A 12,671-nucleotide genomic window follows, 5' to 3' on the forward strand; every position below is an offset into this window, starting at 1 on the left:
ACTGTTTTGTTATATAACTTGGAACGAGTTATTGTTTTTGATTGGATTGTATTTTTTGGCTAAACGAGATCTTAAATGACTGAAATAACAACAACAAAATTGTAAACAAAACCTCGGCAGTACACCGTACATAACTAACAATAAAATCGTCTTCAGCTGTTCCATAAGGATGAGAAATCTATTAAGGTAGGTAGTATGTTTTATCAATGATTAAACGTAACTTTTACAATGGTATTCAAAGAAAGACCTAGGCATACAACCTTCCCATTAAACTTAAAGATGCTTAGATGTTTGTTTCTTTAAATTCTTATACATATTGATAAACGCCCATAGGATTTATAATGCCAGACAATTTCTCTGATTTTTTTCTTAAATTTGGGTCTGAGTATTGAATCTACATCTGAAGGAAGGTTTCGTGGGGAGAGTTTTAAATAGGCCCAATCTCAAAATTAGGATTTAGCTTTTTGACCAATTTTTTCCCATTTTTAGTTAAATATATAAAACCAAACATTTTGAATCTAAAAGCTACATATTCGACACCCACCAGTTAGGGAAATATTAAAAGTGTAAAGAATTAAGTTTGTTGCTCTTATGTTCTTTCATGAAGGAAAAATTTGTTGCTGCCCAATGCTTGTTTTTTCAGACATATGACTAAAATGCTTTTTTGTTGCTTAAAGTCAAAGTCAAAGTCAAAACATTCTTTATTCAATGTTTTGTAGCGTAAGTACATTGAACATGCGTCACTTCTTAAAACTAATCCTTATATTACAATTTCTGGCAATACATACAATGATGTTAAAAACACCATCATTTCTGTTGGCAAATATTAAATTTAAGGCCGTTAGTTATTTAAAAACTCATCTAGTGAGTATAATGCTCTCTCAACTAGGTGTTCTATTAATTTTCTCTTAAATTTTGAAAACTCTTGATTTGTGTCTATTAGGCTATGGTAGAAATTTTGTATAAAAATTTATATCCTATATCATTTGGCTTTTTCTCAAACATTTTTAATCGGTGACTTTGCAACCTTATTTTTTTATTGTTTCTTGTATTATAATGGTGGATCAACTGACCAGTCTCAAATTGCTCTTGATTTTGTTTTGAGTAAACAATAGTTTCATATACATAGATACTAAATACCGTCATAATTCTTAATTCTTTAAAATTTTCTTTAACATGGTCAGTTTGTTCCATATTTAGCATTATTCTGATTTATTTCTTTTGTAGTTTTAATATCTCATTCAGATTATTAATATTGGTTGCTCCATAAACATGTATATTGTAGGCTAAATGAGAATGAATCATACCGTAATAGGCCAATTTGAGAGTTGTCAGATCACAAATATTTGTTAATGTCCTGAGAGCAGACACACCCGAATTCATTTTTGCCAGTACTTTTTCAACGTGGGAGTTCCAACTGAGACTGCTGTCTATATTTAGGCCTAAAAAGGTTGTTTGTCGAACAGGTTCTAAAGATGTATTATCAATTTTTATGTTGGGGAAAGCAATTGTTTTGTTTTTGGTGGAAAAGTTGAAATAATTAGTTTTAGAAATATTAAAAAATAAATTATGCTCAATTAAAAACCTTTGGATATTAATGAGTTCTGAGTTTGCCACAGATTCTATATCCTCCAATCTTTTTCCTGATATCTTTAAGTTTGAATCATCTGCATAAAGAATTATTTTGCTTTCCCTTTGATTTACTAGTGTTTGGTTCAAACCGTTGATGTAGATTATGAACAATAAGGGGCCCAAAATTGACCCTTGAGGTACACCTGTTTTTATTTTTTCAAGTTTTGATGTTATTTTTGTTGTACTGTTTTTGTGAGAGTGTGTTACTTCTACATATTGAGCTCTGTTTTCTATATATGACTGAAACCAATTATAAGAAATGTTGGTAATTCCCACATTCTTTAGAATTTCCAATAACTTACTGTGGCAAACACTGTCGAATGCTTTTTTAAGGTCCATAAAGATGCCAATACATGTTTCACCTTTATCTATTGAATTTAGAATGGTTTCCACAAATTCTGCTGTTGCAGTCCCAGTTGATCTCCCTTTGCGGAAACCATGCTGAGATTCATCTAACAAACCCTCCGTCTCTAAATATTCCAATATCCTTTTGTGCATGGCTCTTTCATAGATTTTTGAGAAAGTTGGGAGCAACGATAAGGGCCTATAATTTGAAATTTGTTTAGGATCACCTTTTTTTAGAGCTGGTATTACTTTGGCTATTTTTAGTTTGTGTGGAAAAATTCCAGAGACAAAGGATGAATTGATCAGATGTACCATCACCTTGCATATTGCTGGGCCAATAAACTTGACCACTTTTACTGGTACTTCATCGTACCCACAGGGAAGCTTCTAAAACTTTAACCGATTTAGTCTCTGTTTATTGTAGTATAAGACTCATTGGACCAAGTCACACAAGGCTTGAATCTGAAATAAATTCCCTCCTCTTTTGAATGTGTCTGAATAAAATATAATTAAATCTAGAATTTAGCTTAGTTTTGTTCAAGAAAAGGCTCTAGGCCAGGATTTTGAATTTTAGCTTATTTAGAATTTAGCTATTCTTTACAAATCTTCAGCTTTTGTTTTGCATTCAGTTTGTGTAGCCTACAATACTTATCTTATTTCCGTTATAGGTGGTAACTGGTAAACAAGGCCTTTACCAGCAGATCAACATCACAAAGAAGTCAATGTCAGTGCAGGAATATAAGAAGATGGCTGATAATCCTAGATACAACACGCCTCCGAGTTTTGACTATGAAGATCTCGAGAGGAAGTATTGGAAGAACATTACGTACATTGCTCCGATATATGGTGCCGATGTTTCTGGATCTCTCACTGACCCTGATGAACACGTGAGTTATCACTGACATGTTGTATCAATCAATCAAATATTCTTTATTCAAGTTTAGACAATATGTCTTGAATAGCGTCAATAAACTAGCATAAACAAAAAATTATAAACTAAATAATTAAAATCATTCATTACAAAGGATCAAATTCTTCAGCTTGAGCCTATAGTAAAACTAAAAATGAGTGCTTTAACTTTAAAAAATCAGAAAATCTTAAAAGGTTAGGTCAGAGTAAAACTACCGTAGGTAGTATCTGGAATTCAGATGAATGTTTTGAGATTACAATTAAGAATTATTTGATAGAATAAAATGGGTTTCTTATCAATAAGTCTTTTGGAGGCTTTTGAATCTGTTTGTATTATTTTCTTTTTCAGTGAAATCGGAAATTTTTGAAGAAATTTTAATCTTGCATATGAAGGTTTTTTGGTGTAGAATCGTAAATTAATTCTAGGAAGGTTAATTTGAAAGCGTGTGTTATATTTACTTGCAGTGGATAATAAATGAAATTGTTTTGCAAAAATAATTGTCTCATAAAAATACAAACTGTAAACTGTTAACATACCCAATTCAGGAAAGATATTTTTAATTTCATGATCACTCTAATAGCTTTTTCTTGTTTTATAAGTATTCTATCCAAATTTGCCTTAGTTGTTGCTCCATAAATGGCCATCCCATAGGATATGTGGGAATGAATTAAAGAATAATAGATTATCCCAAGAGTTTCCAAGTTGCAATCACTCGGATAAGTTGGTATTGGTACTGAAAAGTATATTCAATTTTTGTTATATGCAAAACATGGGATGTTTTCTTTCCTTTGGTGTTGACAACACTGGCATTTTTTCAGGAGAGGTAATGGTTTGTGTACCCAAATAACGCTTTTAGGAAGAGCGGTCCAAACCCACATGTAGATGTGCTGGTAATCGAGTCCTTTCCCGCACCAAAGTCCGAGATACTACTAGGCTAGCAATACACCTGTACGGTGGCAATTGTGTGTGCCTACTTCTCAATAACTTGTTTAGCATTGTAGTTGTTGGACATTGATTCTGATATAAAAGACATTTTACCAGACAGTAAGTATTTATAAAGATGTCACAATAGCAACGGTATCTATTTTAACCAGTCTCTTACCGTACTGAGTTGTTACTTGGGGAGATAAATTTGGGGATTATTGACTACCATTGCTACTATCCCAAATCCCAATTCCTCCATGAGTGCCTCAAAACCTTTAACATGTTGTTTTTAACTGGTAAAAATTACTTTTGAAATTTTCGAACAATTGCTTAACATCACGTTGACACTGGTAGGTGTGGAACATCAACAGACTCGGCACTATACTGGACTATGTGAACGAAGACTACGGCATCAGCATTGACGGAGTGAACACCGCGTATTTGTACTTCGGCATGTGGAAGACGACGTTCGCTTGGCATACGGAGGATATGGATCTATACAGTATCAATTACTTACACTTCGGTGCTCCCAAAACCTGGTATGTACATGAATATCTTGTTTTGTTCCATATTGAAATGTAAATAACAAATTATAGTAGAAAGAACTTTGAGCAAATCCTTACCTTAGACCCGTTATAACTGTATTTATAACTGTGATTTGTCAAATCTGAATCCCGAATCAACCACATCTCAAGATAAATTCAATTCAGGGATAACATCAGCTGGAATCTATAACCTAATCTCATATTTGTTTGGTATTCACAGGTATGGCATCCCACCTGAGCATGGTCGTCGGCTGGAAAGGTTAGCCAACGGTTTCTTTCCAAGTAATTGCAAATCCTGCCCTGCATTCCTCAGGCATAAAATGACAATTATCTCTCCTCATGTTCTCAAGAAATACTCCATTCCTTTCAATAAGGTGAGTTTGATCAATAGTTTTAACACATACATGTGTTCTGTTGATAAAAACAATCTCTAAATATTACAACAATAAACACTTTTGCCATCATCAAATTTTGCTCTAATTGGTAGTGGACCTTTCTTTTTGCTTCTTTTTGCTGAATTTTGTCACATTATTTTGACGTATGTAACATTGTTCTAAACCAAGATGATAATTTTTAACTGATAATTCTCCACTAGTTTTTTACTTACAGTCGAGTTTCAAATACCCCCCTACTATTTGTTGCAAACGCCTCATTTGATGTATTACCAAAAAAGCTTGGTGACTTATGATTATCAATGTAAATGTTGCCAGATCACCCAAGAGGCAGGAGAAATCATGATCACGTTCCCATACGGCTATCATGCAGGATTCAACCACGGCTTTAACTGTGCTGAGTCCACGAACTTTGCCTCCCCGCGCTGGGTCGAGTATGGAAAACGAGCAACGCAGTGCATGTGTCGGTGAGTGAATGATATTCTGATGTAACCTACTCTATTTGAAGCAACATTGCAAACCCTCAAGTTGATGGATTTTACACAAAAATAATATCCCTTTGAAGCCACTAGAAAACACATAAAATCTGTATACAAATTGAAATTAGCTTTAACGTTTAGAAAGTAACGTTCCTTTTGGTAATATAAATGTTTTATGAAAACATGGTCCTCTTTTTACCCTTGTAACTCTTCAACTCATTTTCTAATCGTCTAGACCTTTTACTGTTGATATCTGAAAACTGTAAAGTATCAAACATCTGTAACATAGAAGGAAATACATTAGTTACTACAAATATGAAGTCATGTTTAAAATCCCAATGTTTTAAATATTTTGAGCCAGTTCTCTTGACATTTTAACCCAGCATTTTGTTAAGGCTAGATTATTTTACTCGGTGTGTCAATGTTTAGGCCAGACAACGTGAAAATCAGCATGGATACGTTTGTAAAGAGGTTTCAGCCAGAGAAATATGAGTTGTGGCTTAAAGGTAAAGATGTCGGCCCTCATCCCGAGGATCCTAACAAGATGTCTGCAGCTCCGGCACCCAGCGAACTTGACATCCTATGTAACAAAAAGTAAGTAATTATTGCCTTGACCAGTACATGATTATTAACGTTTAATACACAACGTTAAATAGTTCACATAGTATGTTGCATTGTTTTGAAATCAAAATTGGTTTCATAGTATGAGGTGTAATTTTTTATTATTAGAAAGAGACTTATTTTTGTGCACAATCATGTATTCTATTCTGTTCTGTAGTAATGTTTGGCTCAAATTCCGCTATATTTAAGTATAATACTCGTGAGTGTGGTTGAGTTTGTTTGTCAAGTTTATTCTTGTCTCGTGGGAAAATTGTTGCAGACAATGTTTTGTAAATTAAAAATATTGATTCGTTGAGGGATTTGGTTGTTGAAGTATTCCTGGATCCCTAACAACAAATTTGCTTACAGCCCCCTATCAAAACACACCTTAGTTGTAGCATATGGTGTTAAAACACTATCTATCTTAGAGAAATTGTCAGGAGAAATCGGCAATACCATTTTGTTGAAAATTTATCAGTGACAAACTCATGAATTATATTTTTTTAAATTTTTAGTAGGAGCTTTTTTCTCAAAACCGTGTTTCGTATTTTCTAAATTCTCTAAGACTAATTGCCTAAAAGATCAACAAGGTTAGGATTTAAAAATCATCTTTCTTACCATCCTTATTTGACTTTGAAAATTGATTGTGTCTTAACTTGGTATCCACACTTTTGTAAAATGATGCTTGAAACGTTAACTATCTAAATTCACTGGATTTACTTTTTCTATTTTCTTTCTTCTATTTCATTTTTATATTTTGTGCTCTCTCATAGCCAGTATTTTAATTTTTTTTATTACATTATTAGTAAATCTTTTTAACATTATTACCAGACTCTTGTGTCTTGTGCAGTAATCCAGAGATTCCAGCAGCTTTCTTGGAAGGAGGCGGGAAAAAGAGACAGCCCTCAGTTCGTAAGCCGAAACTAGAAATCCCACCTAAAGTCGAGATACCTCCTGATGTGAAAAAAGTTATGGATGAATTAGAGTTTGAAGAGGAATTTCCAGATGAGCAACAGCTAGAAGTGCTCGAAGACATTTGGCTGAAAGCTGGGGAAATGGGTAAGTTGGGTGACTTACTCTGTCGTTTTTTATTTGTAGTGCTTTAGTATTCCCTTTCATGAGCTGTGTACATGTTGCTCTTTGGGCAGCTTTACCCAAACAACATCCTGCTTCTTTAAAACCATCTATAGACCATCTATCACAATTTTACTTAGTTCATTATCTGGCACTTTTTTAGAATTAGTTAAAAGTGTAGTGTAACTAAGTTTAATTTTACCTTAATGGAATACATTAAACCACTAACTCAAGACAAAAATTATGAACATTTCTCAAGCATAACGTACCATATAGCCTATTACAATAAAAGAAATTAAATTCTAATTTTGTGTTTACTAATTAATTCCTGAGTACGGTATGAAAAGTCCATTAAGGTTTATTAGAGGAAAAATAGCCACCTGACTTTTTTTTTTTTTAGTTGGTACTTTATGTGTTTTAATCATTCATTTCATTGGGTTAGAAACAGTTGTGAGTGGATTTAACAGAGAATGTAGAGTGGAATAGAATATGCTGTGGTTGTTACTTTTGACTTGAAAACACTTTTGATGTTTGACTTTTTTCTTAATTATTGTCTTACATTTTGGTTTGTCCATTTTATTGGTTATTTAATTTGATTGTTTGTTGGTCTGAAAAGCACTATGTAGGCCTACTACTGATAAACGCTTGCGCTTGGGCAATAATACATTTTTATTTGTTTAATTAGATTGTGACATATAAATGTTGGAGTATTTTGTCACCTTCATCACCTTTTGAGTAAACAACTTGGGGAAACAGAATCTGTGTACAAAGTGAGAGTGTAGAAATAACACGGAAACATTATTTTACCAAAGTTTGATTTTATTTTGCTTTTTTGTTTGAGAAACAGTGGTGGCTTGGTAGGACTTGAATCTACTAAAACTAGATTTTTGCTCAATCATAATCTTTAATTTTCCAATCTTTGCTTGTAAACTTTTGCGTGGATGTACAAGTTGATGTCTAGTTATAGCAAACATAATTTTCTCGGTTTTCAAAAACTATAGCTTTTTGGCTAACAATACTTATGTATAAATAGTTATGATGAAGGCGAAGCATGCAGTATCCTGTAAATATTTGGGTCGGTTTCACAAAATGGGACAATTTCATTCCCTGTAAGTTATATCAACAATAAAATAATAATATTCAACTAAAATGTATGTTTTTATTTCTATACCTACCTTTATTATAACATCCAAATAATTTAAGGTACCTTTTTTAATTTAAGACATCGTTCTAATGGCACATAACCTTCAAAATACAAGGTCGCTCACTGTCCCCAACCGCTGTGCTGAGCAGACGAACATCAACAAAACATAAATAACTTTGGAAATGTCAGCTGTTTGATAGCTAGACGATTACAACAAGACAGTTTTAAAGAAACTCCAAAGACATTACAACGAAAACTTATAAAGAATTGTACTTTTGCCGTCTTTGATCCCTGTCCCCCAGAATCGTTTCACCAAAGACTACTAAAGTTGAACGTCACCAAAAAAAAATCCGCTAGGTGGTTTCGGCGGGAATCGGTCTTCTATGTTACTAAATGAGTGTTACAAGTTGTGGTTGATTAATTATGTGTAAAGTTTCGTCAATTTCACCAAATAATAACAAATAAAGAGGTAAGTCACTATGCGTACCTTAATTAGGTGACAAGTCGTTCACGCTAACATTAATTAAAATATGTTTGCAAATCCAACAAGTTATACAATTAACGATTAACAAAGATGCTCTTTTCCTAACCTCAAAAGTAGGTTTGCCGCGAGGCTCAGACAGAGTAGCTATCCTAGGCTATATGGGAAATCTACAAGTCGCTCACGGACAATTCGCTCACGTGAACGACCAGGTAAAACGTGAGCGACTTGTACAATTCAGCACTTGTAAAGACAATAATATAATAATAACATAATAATATGCATAATATATACATAATAAGTCCATTTTAACAGCTAAATGATTCTTTAGCTTTATTTTGCTTATTCAAAAAAATTAATTACGTCCTTTGAGCATAATGTCTATTTTGAATTACTTTACTGTTTGAGCTAAAATAAACATTAAATTGTATTTCATTCTAAGGCAGTCTATTTATTTTTTCAAATAGCCTAGGCTACTAAATTCATAAACTAAAACGTTCAAAAGAATATTTTATTGTGGTAGTATTGGTACTTTATAAATTTATTTCGTCATCCATTGCTTTTAAAACCCATTTCATTTGGGTTTTTTTATATATATATGTTTATCTATGAATACTAAAAAGTAGTACCATTGACTATACACGACCGTAGTGTATAGTCAATGGTAGTACTATGTGCGGTAATATGTATTATAGTATAATACATATTATCTTATTTAAATTATTATTTTATTTTACTATGTTATATCCAAAAATAATAATTAATGTGACAAAATTATTAAGGACGAAATAAGTTTAGAAAATAAAAACCATAATTGAGAAATCAGAGTGATAGTTTTTTTTTTTTTTTTTTACAGACGCTTTAACTTATTCGGAGTGAAATGGCCCGCTCAAAAAAGCTTTCAGATAAAGAAAAATATGAACACCAAAAAAAACTAGCCCGTGAGCGGCAACGAAGAAGGAAAGCAAAAATGACAGATGAAGAATTAGAAGCAAAGAGGAAGTATGATCGAGAAAGAAGAGCTCGACTAAGAGCCGAAAAAAAAATCAAATCAGTAAAAGACATGACCTCTAGAGAACACAGACAAATGAAAAAGTATTGGCGGGAAAGGAATAAAGTACGAGCTTTAAAAAAAAACGCGCTTAAAGAAGCATTGGAAAATACGCCACCCCCATCACCGGCTGAACCTTCCCCTCAGAGGCTGAGGGGAAGAAGGAAAGTCCGAAGAGAAAGAGCAAAAGTTTATAGAACTGTAAAAAAGCAAAAAAAAGAAATTGAAAGTCTAAAGAAGAGATTAGAAAGATATAAGAAAAGACTTAGAAGGGAACAGGAACGAAATGTTAATCCAAGTTCACCTTCGCCTAGGAAACAGGTGAAGGAACTTCTCGGAACCCAGAGGGTCTCACCTGCAGTCAAGAGAAATTTATTGTTTGGATTCGCTTTGAGAAAACAAGTCAAAAGCCAACAAAAAGAGGTAGCTGGATCCAAGAAAAAATTGCAGTTTTTACGGAAGTATCTGGGCAACAAAGTGTTGAAGAAATACAGGATACAACGACATTTCCGTGACATACTACCTTACAAAAGCAATAAAGTATTGAATGATTCTGGCTCATTGGAAGAATATTCCAGGAAGAAGAAGGACAGTATAAGAAAAAAACTCAGTACTGAACTAGAACTATTTTATGAAGATGATAGAGTCAGCCGCATGTGTCCCGGAAAAAAAGATTTTGTACGCAAAGGATCAATAAAGAAGCAACGCCGTGTACTGTTACACCCACTTAGAGAACTTCATAAAATGTTCAAAAACGAAATTAACTGCAACATTTCGTTCACAACCTTTGTTAGAGCCAGACCTTTTTGGGTGTCTCTGCCTAAAAAGTGTGACAGGGAGACATGCCTTTGCATGAAACATGCAAACATGGAGCTGCTGGTTTCTGCTCTAAAGCAGCATAAACTCATTAAAGAAAAGTCCCCAAAAGAAGTTTTGAGGTCTGTCGTCTGTGCTGAAGCTGAAGAAAGTTGTATGATAGGTAAATGTGCTCATTGCAATAAGAAAAAAGTCTTCTTTTCATATGAACAAGATTTCAAGTTAAAATATTATAAATGGAAAATAATCAGTGAAGAAAAGGTCATTAAGGGGAACAAAAAGGTAGTCAAGAGAACAAAGAAAGTTAAAATAATGAAGATGGTTTCGAAACTTGAAGCTGAATTTGTTCATGAATTAGCTACATTTAAAAAGCATGTTCATTATTCTAGACACCAGATTAGTACCGTGAAATCGAAAGTTGAAACAATGAAGTCAAATGAGTTGATATTTCGAATCGATTTTTCGGAAAATTATGTAGCTAAGCTGGCTCAAAGCGCCAGTTATGCCTTAACACGGGTGTTCGTTACTCCAAAACAGATGAAGGTGTCACCGATGCTTTCTGCTTTGCCAGTGTATCGGATAATGCCGACCACCAAGCCCATGCAGTCTGGGCACACATGCAACCCATCTTAGAAAAATCGGCCCAAGAATTTCCCAACACCACTGAAATCCATATAGTTTCTGATAGCCCGTCGAACCAATATAGGAACAGATACAACATACATTTGTTCAAAGAGATGTTGCCCCACTTTTTCCTGAAGGTAAAATATATGACATGGAATTTCACAGAGGCCGGGCACGGAAAAGGCCCTATGGATGGTGTAGGGGGGACTTTAAAGAGGCTTGCGGACCACAAGGTATCATATGGGGCTGACATAACGTGCGCCCATGACTTTATTGAAGCTGTAGGAGATTGTCAGATCTTCATTATTGAAGTGCCACCCGAAGACGTTCAGATATATAAAGACAAACTTGTGCGCTTGAAAATTGATCCGATTAAAGGAATAATGAAAGTTCACCAGTTTGTGTATTTTGAAGGACAAATTTACGATGCTCGTGAGTTATCATGTTTTCAATGCCTTCCTCCCCAGATCTGTCGCCATTATAGCGTAAAACTTAATAGTAAAGAAAAGGTTCGACGTGCAAAATCTGGTCCTTCATCTAAATCATATCAAAAAAAAGTCAAACTGTCCGTGGATGCAATCTACACTTCCTCAGAAAATGAAGACGAAAATTGGAGTGATGAAGATTCTTCTTTGTGTGTTCTTCAGAAAGCAGATTGTAACATTTCTTCTGATAACTTGCAGTCTGGTGATTGTGTGTTGGTCAAATATAACGTCGGCCAAGATCAAAAAAAGAAATCCAATGTAAAGCAGTACGTTGGAATTTGTCAAGGCAACATGTCGGACGATCTAATAGAGGTGATGTTCTTAAGAAAATGTGCTAAAGACAACAACCTCTACTTTGTGAATGAAAACGACAAAGCTTCTGTCCACAAATCGGAAATATTTCAAAAGTTGAATCCGAAAATTATTTCTAAGGGCACCAGGGTTTTTTATAAGTTAATGAATTTAAATGTAACAAGCTAAACTAAAGGTTTTCCTGAACAAGACTACAGTTTCGGTATTATCTCTTTTGATGCCCATTTATTATTGTTGTTCTATATTACCCTTATCATGTTGCTATTGTTATTGTTATGTTGTTGTTGTTGTGTCAATTTGCATTTGTATTATGCCATACCTTGTTTTACAAGTTAGTTTGCTTATTATGTGTTTTTTTTCAGTTTTTTGGCGACAATCTCTGATGTATGAGTGATTATTTTATTAATTAGCCCCCCATAACATTTTTATAATTAATTAAAAAGGTAGAAAGTTAAAATAATGAAGATGGTTTCGAAACTTGAAGCTGAATTTGATCATTGTTGGTACTTCATTTTTATATATGTTAGTTTTATATTTGTAATAATGTCTTCTTTTATTTCGTTGTCTTTGGTTATTTTCGTTTGCGTAATAAACGATGTTCTTTGACTGATTGTTGAGTGTTCATTCTATTCTCCACTCTCCACACAAAATGTCTGTAGGTCTGAAAGTTAAAACATGCAGCAACGATTTCTTATTTTGTTTACTTATTACTATAAACACAATTTATTGGTTATGCACACTTAAGGACGGGAAAAGGAAAAATAAAACACAAATAATCAGTTAAAACGGCAGTTCTCTTCTGTTTATAGTCTTGCTGAATGTTAATCTGGCAGAGGTCACAAGTCGTTCACGCCAAT

General features: G+C 33.7%; 1 protein-coding gene across 3 annotated transcripts in view; it reads left to right on the forward strand.

Moving 5' to 3' along the window:
* The window catches only part of LOC128995068 (lysine-specific demethylase 4A-like), a 55,011-nt gene that overhangs the window by 16,057 nt on the left and 26,283 nt on the right, over nt 1–12,671 (forward strand). For all 3 annotated transcript variants that reach the window (XM_054419946.1, XM_054419947.1, XM_054419948.1), the window contains exons 4-9: nt 2,646–2,864; nt 4,166–4,350; nt 4,577–4,730; nt 5,067–5,215; nt 5,657–5,821; nt 6,678–6,886. In XM_054419946.1, the coding sequence (XP_054275921.1) occupies nt 2,646–2,864; nt 4,166–4,350; nt 4,577–4,730; nt 5,067–5,215; nt 5,657–5,821; nt 6,678–6,886 (1,081 nt within the window). The remainder of the gene's footprint in view (nt 1–2,645; nt 2,865–4,165; nt 4,351–4,576; nt 4,731–5,066; nt 5,216–5,656; nt 5,822–6,677; nt 6,887–12,671) is intronic.

The sequence above is a fragment of the Macrosteles quadrilineatus genome, unplaced genomic scaffold, assembly GCF_028750875.1.
Source record: "Macrosteles quadrilineatus isolate MER2022 unplaced genomic scaffold, UCM_ALF_1.0 Scaffold_5__1_contigs__length_97177068, whole genome shotgun sequence".
In the NCBI taxonomy this organism is placed as follows: domain Eukaryota; kingdom Metazoa; phylum Arthropoda; class Insecta; order Hemiptera; family Cicadellidae; genus Macrosteles; species Macrosteles quadrilineatus.